Genomic DNA, 12990 nt, shown 5'->3' with positions numbered 1-12990 from the left:
GTATAAGTGGTTGCTAACGATTAATAAGTTTCATCATTGTACTCGTCACTAAGGAGTAATTTATATTGTTATCGAGAGGTCGACGAAAAACAATTTTAAGTGATCTCACTTGCCTGATCTACAAGTAGTGCAAAATTTTTCCATTCAAGTACTATATAGATCTCCTGATTCACATGGTAAGTACCGTAAGTACAAACCTCTCAAGGCTGATAGCGTGCTAAGTGATACTCAAGCAACTTCTCGTACAAACTTAGACTTGGACAACAGTACAAGCGTAAAAAACTTCAGGTCTTAGTTCGACTTGATTAAAAAAATACAAGAAACTGCTGTCCAAAAAGTCCAGTTGTTGTGCGTAGGTACGCTTACGGAGTGCCCTACTCGGGGCGGAAGCGTCGTGTCTTACGGCAACATCCCGGGCCGCCCTTGAAAAATGTAGCAAGTAAAATGCAACAAGAGGAACATCTTGTGAAGACATTTTCCCACAGCAACAATATTGCAAGCACAAGGAGTTGTTTTATACTAAACTGTTGTTTAAGAGATTGTATTTTCATTTTCAAGCTCTTGTTTACTTAAGTGAAAATCCAAGATCTCACCATAAAATGTAATGAGCCAATTATTGTCTGAGAACGGTAACCCTGCTTATAACATTTTTTGCGCGATCGAAATTAAAAATATACAACCATATTATATAAATATGCACTAAATCGAAATGATCGAAGTGGTAGGGTGTTTATTATTTTCTCCAGTAGGATCTGATATTACTTACCCGGTTACATTTCTCTCGATGAACATTGATCAACCGCAATTGGACCCGATTTTTTCGAAACAAGTATGAACTTTCGTTATACTAGTACCCACTTGTGTTTGTCCACCAATTCGTTTAAGAAGGTACATTCGTGGCCAAAGGAGACGCGTTTTGAGAAATTAGGAATTCATTAATTCGTAGAAGTAGTATATAATCAAATAATCAATGGTCGAAGTCAATTCTCTCAATCGGTTCAGTCGTTTAGTCAAAAAGTTGTGAGTAATTTTTTACCCCGCAATGCAATACCCCGTTACTAACGTGCGGGTGGTAAAAATGTACCTAATGTGCAGAAGGAATTACCTACACTTGATCCCTTTCTTTTGTTCGACATAGTGCATTTGTCCTTTTTTCACATGTTGCCCATGGAACTTTTTTTCCTTACACCACAATTTTATGTAAATGTACGAAACAATCTGTAATAATACTCTTTTGTAGCAAAATGGAGGCCCGTTGGCCACTCTTGGCTAGGACTAATTTTTAAATTTACTGTATGAGCACCTGAACGCGCGCAAAAAATTATGTAGTGCGTAGCTGTAGCATACGACCATTGAATAATAATTATTCAATGGTACGACAGTGAACTTAAAATGTTTACCAGTTCGAAAACCTTGATTGTACTCCCGACGCTGATCCACGCGAAGTGCAAAATTATATCTTGCAGTAGGAATTTTGGGAACATGTACGAAATTTTATATTGAAAAATCGTAGATAATTTTTTTAAATCTCATCCTCATACGTTGCGGTTGAGAAAAGGAGAAAAAACCGGGACCTTTGGGGACGTAGTTCCCAACTACAACCGATTCCGTAAAACATTCTTTTGTGCGTAAATGTATTTGCTAACAGCATATTTTAGCAACCTTTGAATACCTACTTGAATACAAAACACGATATCACGAGACTTTCCGGTCCATTTTTATACACTGTGAAAACAAGGATATATGCAAATTTCTAGCTCTCCCTCTTTTAATTACGAAATTCCAATCAATCAATAATGGAAATACTTCTGTTGCCTTTACCTTTTGGTGGGATCGAGGCATAACACGTCTAAATTACGTTTTACACATCGGAATAGCTTCCTTCTTTCTTTTGTCAAATTTGTAGGTGTGCAGAAAACCTAATGAAATAATAAGTTGAGCTTGTTTATTTCTGGTCATGCAGAAGAGCAGAAGGAATGCTTAGCAAATTTCTTAGTTTCAAAAATTAAAGAAAAAATTTACTCACTTTTCTTGTTCTAATTTTATACGCAACGGATGTGACCGATTCCAATAAAATAAGATCCTTAATAGGGGGCATTTTTTGTCCGGTGGTCCCATAAGTTAACTTAAAAATGAATCTCGCCACCAGTTCAATGAAACGGTGGAGTATATTTAGGGTCGCTTTAATGTACTGCTTCATTAGTTTTTTACTCCCGCTCATTTTTGTTAATTATCAACGCGTTGTCACTAATTACTACTTTTGCGTGTGCCGAAGACGTACGATATGATGTGATGTTTGATACCGTCGGAGATTATTACTGAAACTCCAAGCGTCGTCTCTCCATGCCATAATTCCATTTCTAATTAAGTTGCCGACTTCATTTGGTGGTGGTGGCAAAAATGAGACAGAAATACATACCTATCTCTTATTGCTATAACGTTTATCAGACACTTTTTTACCTTCTGAAATGCGTTTGCTACTTTCAGCGATAGAGAAAAGTCACTATTTGACTTTCTGCCAATTTGGAATTGACATTTTGACAAAACCGAAACACATCGTTAGCATGCCTTGCTATTATCGAAAACTGTTCCGCTGAGTGTACAAAGTACAAACGATTTCTGTAGAGCGCAGTCCAGTGGATGCCTTTCTTATCTTTTTATCTGGTTCCGAAAACTTACGGACATCTCTTGGTTTCTACCACAACTATTTCAAGAATGTGCCACACCTAATCACTAAATTTATCGAATATCCATCATTATAAACCCACTTACTGCAAAACTGTTGGATCCGTTTCGTATTTATAACACAAATTATGTGCAAAGTAGACGTTAATTTGTCATCTAAAAGGAAATCCAATTGATTTGTGGCACACGCATGCGTGTTGTAAATTTTGGGACGCGCGCACGTTGTCAGTATCCCGCACGTATTTGCCGAAAATGTTGCAAAATGAGTGACTCAAGTTTTAATGCACCTAAAAAATTAATAAAACATTTATCGCCTATACGCATCTCTAAAACGAGTGCAAGTAGAGGCCTTGTCCCGCCGGTTTTGCAGGAGGTTGGCAAACTTGCCGCTGGTGTCGCTGCTGTTGCGACAGGATCCGCGACCGGTAAGTTAATTTTTCTAGAATTATTTATGGATCCCTTGTAGTATGAATTTGTCGAGAAATTCTCGTCTAGACGAGATTCAATGCTGTTATATGGGTTGCGTGGTCTTTACGATTTCATTCCGACCTGTATAAAAAAAAGCAATGGCAACAGCAAAGAGTAACTAATAATTTATTAAGTATTCTTGGATAATAGCTATGTTTTATTTCTTAGGTAAATAAAAAATTAAAAGCCACTAAGCCAAGAATGTAAAAAACTTGAGAAGTTGTAGATATTCATGCGCTCACCCTAATCAAAGGACTCTTACGGTACGGTCGTTCACTACCTATTTAGTTTCGGGACAGCGTTCAGCATGGTCTTTATTCTTTAATACTACAAATTAAATAAGATGACCTGACACCTGACCACATTACAGGTAGAAACCCCGTATATTACAACCGTTCTCAACTCCCTTACATCGATTCGCTTTTTAGCATTAGTAACAATGTATTTATCGGTAATCGTAATATGGTCTTTCATATTGCAATAACATTATTACTTAGGTATGATCCTTTGTTTATAAGCCATATGAATTGAACTCGGAATTGAACTATTTATTGGGAACTAAACTATAATATGATCAGTTGAAATATTCCTATACCTACCTACTGCCTTTTTATGTTTAGTAATATATTTGTTAGTAAGATTTTTTTCATTAAAAAATATTATTATTCAAGAGTGTGACTGTTTGTTTGTAGGACTAATGAACTATTTATTTAATGTGCACTAACCTGTTTATTACCGCCTAATAAGAGACATCATACAGTAAATATTAAAGCACTTGACCCTAAAAGGGTGTTTTAGTAAGATACAGCGAATACAAAGTTATATAAAAGGGATAAAAGCAAAATAGACTTTTGTACGTATATAATTTACCAATTTTTGTATTTCACTTCATACCGTGATCATAAAGAAAATTGTATTTCCTCTATGCCGTGACCCATATTTAATTTGGAAATTCTAACATGCCAAAGTTTATTTTTTGCGCGATTGGTCATTTCTGACTATTTACCATGTGTGTTTCCATGACAGTACGTAGAATTTACCAGTTGCTATGATTACGACGACGCCAAAATTACTTACCGATCTATAAACAGAACAGCAAAAATACTTACCGAAGCCTTTTTAAAAACAATCAGTTCAAAATCAACAGTCTTACATAACATTTAGTCTTTAATTATTGTTACATTAAACCCACAATTTGTGCTGTTGTTTCCTATAGAAAGAACACGTTCTTCATTTAAACCTGAAGCAATAGAGATCAATGTGTTTGAAGATGCGCTTTCGTTTTTCTTAACACATTCCAATTACAATTTTGTTCTGTAAAGAATCTTCGACATACCATTCGGCCACCGGGGAATACCTCGCTCATAAAGTCATAAAGGAAGTGCAAAGCTAGCAAACTACATCGGCACATGCACAATTTTATGAAATTATTAATTTCAATTTTGACTGGTTATACCTAGTGATGTACACCATACCACTTCGATCATTTCGATTTATTTTGCTCGTTAATTTAGTGCATATTTATAATTTTAATCTCGATCGCGCAAAAAATGTTATAAGCACGTCGAACGTTAAGGGTTACCGTTCTCAGACAATAATTGGAGTCGTCGCTTCGCTCCTCCTCCAAACAATTGTCTTCGAACGGTAAAAATCCCTTACCGTTCTCCATACTTAATATACTATTTCAAATTATATTAGATCTAGAGGTATCTATACCGAATACGTCATATCTGAAATTAAAAGCTGATCATAATACAAAAATGGTTTATTAATATAATAGATATATCAATTTACACAAAACATTGTAAAATTAAAATATTGTATAAAAACAAATTAAGTTAGAAAGCGATTCTGTAGTTTTCCGGCACATTGACATTTCTTTACCTACCACGTAGAATATCACACATTAGAATATCAAATGCATTTCATTACATCAGTATCTTCAACTTCAAAGGCAAAAAATGCTCGTTAATGCTTATGAACAAGTACCTACGTATCTTAATTATTGAGAGTATCAGTATACACCATAACCAAAATGTTTCGTTTCAACCAATAATAAATCGCGTTTCATATAGTGAGATGAATGCATTGCAATTGAATTTAATATTAGGGATTCATTTAAATTGTGGGGAATATCGAGTATCTTCAAAACTAGACCAGAACAAGACTTTTGGTACTTTCTGATCTCAATATTAAAATCTTTCTGAATGATAAATCTGAGATCTGATGTTTTATTGACGAAAATCTCTGGAAAAAACTACATTTACGATATTTGGATTCAAATTTAAGGATGGAAAATGTTCAAGTGGTGTTATTTTCGATATAAAAGGAAATGGCAACTATTTTCACTCGCTGCAAAACTGTCACTTTTCTTTACTTGTAAACAATCTACTACGCATTCCCTGATGATAATCTAGAAATACTCACAAACAAGATTCGACTAGAGCTTAATTTTTAATGTATATGGTGTGAAATTAGCTGAATACATATTCAAATGTAATTCCAGATGCTCTTCTGATGAAACAGTAACCGCTTTAGGGGTTGATTTCATTCCTTTAATCCCCTTGCAAGTCGATGAGAGCCCACAGTGATTTTTTTTTTATTTGCGGGGGGGACCGTTTGGGGAAAAAGTAAATAATTTTATGTTATGCGTTCTACTCCAAATGGCAAGACCTTAGTGATGAATTTTTCATCACTTTAGGGGTGACTTAATTCCGTGAATTTCATCGCAAATCGATAAACGCAGACCTCAACTATCAGTTTCGCTTGGGATTAAGTGCTTTTTTCCGCAAACGTAAAAAAATGACGACTTTATTAATGTCAGTTCTTAATGTTGAAGTTTGATTTCACAGACTCCACTTTTTCTCCGGCCGTGAGCGTACAAAAAAGTACTTTTTTGTACGCTCACGGCCGGAGAAAAAAGTGACATGACAGACAGTAAATATCATCAGGTAGTTGAACTTTGGAGATTTATTAGCGATAATTACATATTAATTGTGAAATTACAATTATTTAGAGTTGCACCGCACAAATTTAACACACTTCCTGATTTATTGACTTCTAATTCAATAGAATTTTGTGTAGAGTTGAATGAGTTAGCCAATAACATTTCCTTTGACTTCTTACTCGTTTCAACATCTGTTAAATCAACGTCCACCGAATTTCGCTCATCGGAAGCTGCATTCAGGCCCAATGACGAAGAATTTGGCATTAAGATCTTTTTCGCGGTTTCTTTTTTATTAGACAAAGAATCTTCTAGGTATCCTTCAGCCACAGTGCTCGACCTCCAACCTCCATGCCGCTTTAAACAAGTGATATCAGCTCCTCCATTCACCAGCAATGTAGCTGAAGTTCTTCTTAAAGCATGGCCTGTGTAAAGTTTTGAATCCGGTAGTTTTAAAAAAGTTGCTACTGTTTTGGGTACATTACTAATTGTATGAATTCCCATGACCATGCGATAACATTTTCCGTTTTGAAATTTCAAGAAAAATCGACGGCTTTCCATAGCGGGGGGGCGCAAGGAAGTATATTTTCTATAAAGATTTATGTATTTTTCACCAATAATTGTAAACGATCGTGGCTTTTTAGTTTTGCTATCAGGAATCTTTATATGAATAACAGATCCTAAATCCTCTATATTGTCTATTGTCATATTCACCATTTCATCGCACCTACATGCTCCTGATACGCCTATTACTAAAACAACCTGAAAATAGCATATATTATTTTAAAACTTTAATGTATTTATGCAGGTATACCTAGGTAAGTATTTTATAACTAACCTTAATCCCCAAATATTGCTCATCAGGTGCATTGTTTAAAAAATCTTCAAACTGTTCCTTTGTGAATACCTTTGATTTTTTGGGAGTATAGCCTTCATTCTGCTTTTTCAAATAAGCACGTAGCTTCATATATTTGCTAATATCTAATCCATGTTTAAGATTTAATAATGCTTTTATCATGGAATATTGAGACCACATTGTTGAACTCTTCATTTTTAGATTGGTTGCCAATTCACAAAAATAAGCTAGTAGCACATTTTCAGAATAGTTTGTAATGTTTTTCTCATTGCACCATGTGAGAAATCTTTCATAAGCATGATTATAAACTCTACTTGACTTCGTTGGAATTAAATCGTTCGTAGCTGTCTTGGCAATTGCAAGAACGTCTGGCGGCGTACAGTTAAGTTCGGAATCCGACATAATATGTAACCTGCAAGAAAAATTGGTCAATATCTTTTACTACTTTATCTACTTGATACTCGGGTACTTACCAAAAACGCACAGTTCAAAAGGGCTTTGAATGTTCCCGATAATTAATTTGTTGAATTGTCAAAATTTTCTTTCACCATAACAACCGCAAACCACAGCAATCTAGTTTTAAATTTTTCAACATTTAACAGATGCGCTGCAATCTTTTTAGGAATACTCCCTTAATTCTATCGTTTGAACAGCGTTTGCGGAAAAAATTGTATGTTTTATTCGGAGTAAAAGCACTTTTTGTGGCGCGTCTGAAATTGTCGGCCTCACTACGTTCGGCCGTCAAACATTCAGACTTGCCACAAAAAGTCACACTTTTACTCCTTATAAAACAATATACTTTTTCATTGCCACTTTTTGAGCTCTACAAGATAGCGTTGAGACCTCGGTTGAGACATTTTCAATACAACGTTTTGATTCGAAAAAATCATCATCAACTTTATTTTTTTATACGGCCCGTAAAAAAAGTACATACTGTAGCCCAACAAATCGATACCAATTCGTCACATACAATGGTTTTAAATCGGAAACCTTATAAGCCTGTTCAGGAGTTCCGCAAGGATCGAACCTGGATCCGCTCTTTTTCTTATTATTCATTAACGACATCTCCGGCTGTAGCCACTTACTTTTCTCTGATGACCTGAAGATATACACTGAAGTAACTTTGTTAGAGGATTGTATCGCCCTTCAAAACCAATTATGCGTGGTTCACGAACGGTGTAAATTAAACAAAGCTAAATAGCAACAAATGTAAAGTTGTATCCTTCAGCAGGAAAAAAACATCGTTAATTTATAATTATTTAAACGATTCTACTGCCCTTAACCGTGTAACGTCGATCAAGGATCTTGAAGTAACGTTCGATTCCTGATTGCGCTTCCTTGAACATATAAGAGGTTATAGCGTTTCAGCTTCTAGAGTGTTAGGCTTTATCATAAGAAACTGTAAGTCGTTTACTCTGGGCTATGTCACTCGTACGATCCAAACTCGAGTGTGATTTGATCTGGTACCCTACTTACTTATGATAATAAGCATAAAAATATAATTGAACGCATCCAATGTAAATTCTTAAAGTATATCTCTTTCAGAATAGACGGTGTATATCCACAAAGAGGTTTTGACCATATTGCTGGCGAGATTTCAAATGGTAGCTGTCGAAAGAAGTATTAAAAGTTCGAAACTGTTGGTTTCAACAGGATGGTGCACCCGCGCACAACGAGCTAATCGGGCTAGAATACCAATCTGAAAAATGAAAAATTTGTCTGATAGCATTTCCCAAATGATCAAAACAAACATCCAATTTGAAAGTTTTAGTTTTAACTAACATAATTCAAAACTAATTTTAATATGAAACATAGCTACAAGATTTTTTTGCTAACTTTTTCTTTATTCCAAAGACACAACACAGTTTACGGAACAAAGATTTCCTAAACATTATGAATAGTTCATTTAAATTTGTATTGTACTAAGAAATCAAATTGTGCAAAATTTCTTCCTGTTTTCAAAACGGTTTCATCAAAATTTCCCTGGAACAATATTTTCTCGAATTTCCTAAAAACTTGCTTATATTTTCCCAGATTTTCTCTTAATTTCCTGTGATCGTGTTGCCTGAGCCACAATCATGTATGGATCTCTGATATTATGATTATATTATCAATTGTGCGTGATTCGTGGGGAAATTCACCCATTCGGGTGCGCTCCTTTATTTGTGCTAGCAATTTTCTTCCATTCTGTTTATATTGCAAAGTAATTATGGTAAATCTGAATCGGATATTTTAATTCGACTTGGAATTGTGGTTTCGTTTCGTGCCCTTGCTCTTCATTTTTCTTTCCATCTTCTAGCTTCGAAACTTGCGTGAGTTCACACAAGGTTAAACTTGTTATGACTGCATAAATTTTGTTGAAAGTATGGACCGTTTAGCGCATTAATTATTATCTTCATTTAAATAGCAACTTTTTAACAGAACCCGTTATATCGCAGGAATATTCAAATGAGACACCGCAATCGCTGCTATTTATAGATGGCCGGTGGCACCAAGAGTTGCACGTATATTTAATATTAATTTGTAATTGCGAAAAAAAACACTGGTGTTCAAGGCTGTGAATTAATTTTTTTTAACTAACGTAGGCTTTGACAAACTACCATTTTCGGGACAAATTGCTTGTGGTGGCGTCTGCTTTATTACCATGAGCCAGTTTTAGGCGCCAATGCGTTGTTTCTAGGAAAGAATTGACATGATAATTATTAACATTTAATATAATGTCATTCAATGGTTTGTTCTGCGTTTCTAATCGAGTAGGATCATAATAAATTATATTTTTGTTGTACGATAGATTCTTTTGTTGACATACCTACAGGGTGGAATATTTTTCTTACGGTTTCTTTAAATTCTTTGAAAAATGTCTAATGATCATTTCTTTGACATTTGTGTAATATTTTTAAAACAGAAAGTAAGTAGTAGCACACACCAATTCCTTTTTCCAATTACACTACCCCTATATTGGGTGGTTTTCTGCATCTTTGATGTTTGATGCCAAGTTCATAATCTGCGCTGATTTCATTGTACGCAATGGGTAGGGTGTAAAAACTCATTTCTCTTGAACTGTGAAATAGAATGATTATTATGATAAATAAAAGTACATATTGCTAAATGCCAACTTCCCTGATCGCATTGCACACATCTATACATTCCTCCTTCCTTCTTTCTGTCGCACATATGGAATTAGCCCCTCATTAATAAAATGTTACCATTGCATTTAGAGTTTTGGAGGCTCCTTGTACAGTTCTTCCGCGAGTTCTTCACACATCTTAGAAAGAGCTGTGCTGAATATCGCTGAACACGCCCAATCACTGAACAAAATACCGCCTGTTTTTATTTCCACGCACTTAATTGACATAAAATTATTTAAAAAAACAATTCTTATCAAACCGTTCACTTTCTTAACAATATAATCTGTTAATTTCGAAGACTTCCAAGTATTAGTAGCGAAAAAGAATAATATACAGGGTGTTCCTAAATATTAAATCTTTGCCCTATTTTATGATTATATGATATAAATGTAGGTGCACAAACAATTCGTTACCGATCTACAGGGTGTTAAAATTTCAAGATTTTTTAAGTTTTTTCTTTATATCTCTTGCAGTTTTTAAGATATTTCCCTCAAATTTGAAAAATAAGTTACACCGACAGGCTTACATCATTGGTCCCATTAATGGCAGTGAGAATCTACAGGGTGTTTTTTTTGGGGGTCATGTCCCATTTTCCACTCCTGAACTTTTTTCGGTGCGCTACTGGTCGATTGTAAAAGAAGAATTTAATTTTATGGTTTGTTTAGACACTTTTTGGTTTTATAATTTTTTCGTATCTGAGACCGCAATAAATAATCCTAGACTCTCTACCTTGGTAGAATACTAGTAAAATTATTTTTACACTGCATGGTTATTTTCATTTATAAGTATACAAAAACAATTGTTAAGCAAAAAGTCAATATTTCACAATTGATGCTGTATCGCACTTTTAGATAGTTAAATGATAGTGTTTTTTTTAATTCTTTATCAAGCGATGAAAGATAACCTGTGCTCGACTAAAGAATAATTACTTATTACATAATTAAAGATTAGCCCAGCCCATTTGACTAAAATGCAATCATAATTTTTATTTTACTAGTATTCTTGAATTGTTTACAAATCGGCGTTTAAAAATTTCAAGCGAGTACGATTTTAAAATAGGGCAACCGGAATTTTAGTCAGCACACAAAACTGAAAAATTGCGTTTAAGCTAATCTCTATCTTCAATAGTAACAACGTTACCTATGCCATCACCCTGGATCTGAGACACGATAATTTTTTATGCAAAAACTGTTGCGCAATACATAAAGCGTATACAGTGAGTTTTTTTCTTAAAAGTGAACATACCATGTAATTATTCCTATTTTAATTTAAACAAAATCGGTAAGCCGCTTTTGAGCAAGAGGCGAAGAGTGCACATTCAAATTTGTTTTTTTCGATTTTAATAGCCCTTATGGACATTTCATACCTTAAAGAGAATACAAACATGAAATAATTTCTGATCGAATGACACCAATCCCAAGCATGTAAGTGGTGTAGTTCATCAAGTAAGTTGTCATTTAATAGATTTGATTTCAGGAAAAATACATTTTATAAATTAAAACGTATCATTGGCGTTTATTCTTCTCTTCGAGAGCAAAATGGGCCATAATTTGTGTTTGATCTGTACTTATCCAAAATGTAATTTATGAAAAACTACACGATTCCCGATTCCTTCACATTATTTGCATAATATGACGCTGTTGTATACGTGCGTAAAGTCTTTGAAAAATTCATCACCGAAGAATTAAAAAAAAGGTCCGGTTTTGTTTTTTGTGAACCCATCATTTCTCACCAAGATACTTTTCACCACACAGTATGCTAATGCTCGTGCTAATGACTTAAAATAAACAAACTGGATTTTTAAAACAAAACATTAAAATCGAGTGCAAGGATGATTTACAAACGGGATACATTAAATGGCGAACCAATCGAGTTTCGATCCACGAATAATTTAATTATCATCTGAACTTCACACGTTATTCCCAAGCTTAAGAAAATAAAAATAGCTGCAACAAGAGACCAGCTTGAATCCTCTAAACAAGTCTGTGTGCCACCTGTTACTTCTTGTCCTATCAAATTACACAAGATCCGATCCTACAATTCCACCCTCGCCAACGTTGTAAAAGTAGCTTTATGAGCGCGGCGTGTACGGCATGTTAACCTACTGCTTTTTGAAATATTTTATTACATTATCACTACCTACCCTTAGAACAGAATTCTCAAAAGCGGCCGACGTTTTAATTTTTCTTATAGTGTGTGGTTAATGGAAAATAACCCTGGAAGAAAGTCAAGTGGTTGAAGAGACGAGGGTAAAATTGTTTAGATAATATACCGTTGTGAACTACTACCACCGCTTTCAAATCTGGAAAGTTGAGGTTAAACAGCCCCTATGCGAGACAAAAACAACCTTAAGTGAAACGAAGTGAGATGGAGCGGGCGACAATCATATTCAAGTGTTTTAACAAGAACTGGAAGCTCATTGCAATTCTGATTTGGTATCGTCTAGAAGCAAAGGTGTTTATTCTGTTTTTGTAATCATGTATTCGACACAACGACAGAGAGTGAAAATCCGATTTAATGGTTTATTTTTATTTGAGCACATGTGGACGAAAGAATGCATTATAATGGAATGGCACGGCATAATTTTAATGCACAATGAATGGGCATAATTTCACTGTACACATTAAAAAAAATTAATTGCACTCGAAAGGTCTGGTTATAATTTAAGAACCATGCTTAAAATATCTCTTTGACTTGAAACTGAAATCCTTTCATTATACTGTGTAATTTATCTTATAAATTGACAGCACTCTTGTTTTTCATATTGAAACTAAAGACGAGCGCCCTCTTAAGCTTTTTTTTATAAAAAAAATTAATCGCCATCTATCTTTGGGACACCCTTTGCAGCGAGGTATATTTTTGATTTTAGCTTTTTGTGACTAGTAATACCGTGTTAGTACATGTTTAAG

At 34.6% G+C, this 12990-nt stretch overlaps 1 protein-coding gene across 3 annotated transcripts; it reads right to left on the bottom strand.

The window, feature by feature from the left end:
- Nucleotides 1–6060: 6060 nt before the first annotated feature.
- Nucleotides 6061–7737, bottom strand: LOC116158727. Of its 3 annotated transcripts, none has more exons than XM_031471558.1 (3): nt 6936–7737; nt 6583–6859; nt 6061–6522 (listed from the first exon to the last, which is right to left on the bottom strand). In XM_031471558.1, the coding sequence occupies exons 1-3, from the start codon at nt 7353–7355 to the stop codon at nt 6137–6139; spliced, it is 1083 nt and encodes a 360-aa protein (XP_031327418.1). In that variant the 5' UTR covers nt 7356–7737; the 3' UTR covers nt 6061–6136. The 3 variants fall into 3 exon arrangements, 2 of the variants coding, with proteins under 2 accessions (XP_031327418.1, XP_031327417.1); XM_031471557.1 differs by having other exon boundaries at nt 6061–6859; nt 6936–7365; nt 7427–7737; XR_004142801.1 differs by having other exon boundaries at nt 6061–6849.
- Between the last annotated feature and the right edge of the window lie 5253 nt (nt 7738–12990).

This window comes from Photinus pyralis, unplaced genomic scaffold, assembly GCF_008802855.1.
Source record: "Photinus pyralis isolate 1611_PpyrPB1 unplaced genomic scaffold, Ppyr1.3 Ppyr1.4_LG1, whole genome shotgun sequence".
Taxonomy (NCBI): Eukaryota; Metazoa; Arthropoda; class Insecta; order Coleoptera; family Lampyridae; genus Photinus; species Photinus pyralis.
Note: the sequence above shows the minus strand (reverse complement) of the source record. Positions and strands in the feature narration are given on the sequence as shown.

Excerpts from the sequence above, each read along its gene's own strand:
- LOC116158727 (XM_031471557.1), bottom strand. The coding sequence starts at position 7,355 with ATGTCGGATTCCGAACTTAACTGTACGCCGCCAGACGTTCTTGCAATT. Across the intron at positions 6,860-6,935 it reads AGCAATATTTGGGGATTAAG|GTTGTTTTAGTAATAGGCGT; the intron begins GTTAGTTATAAA and ends TGCTATTTTCAG.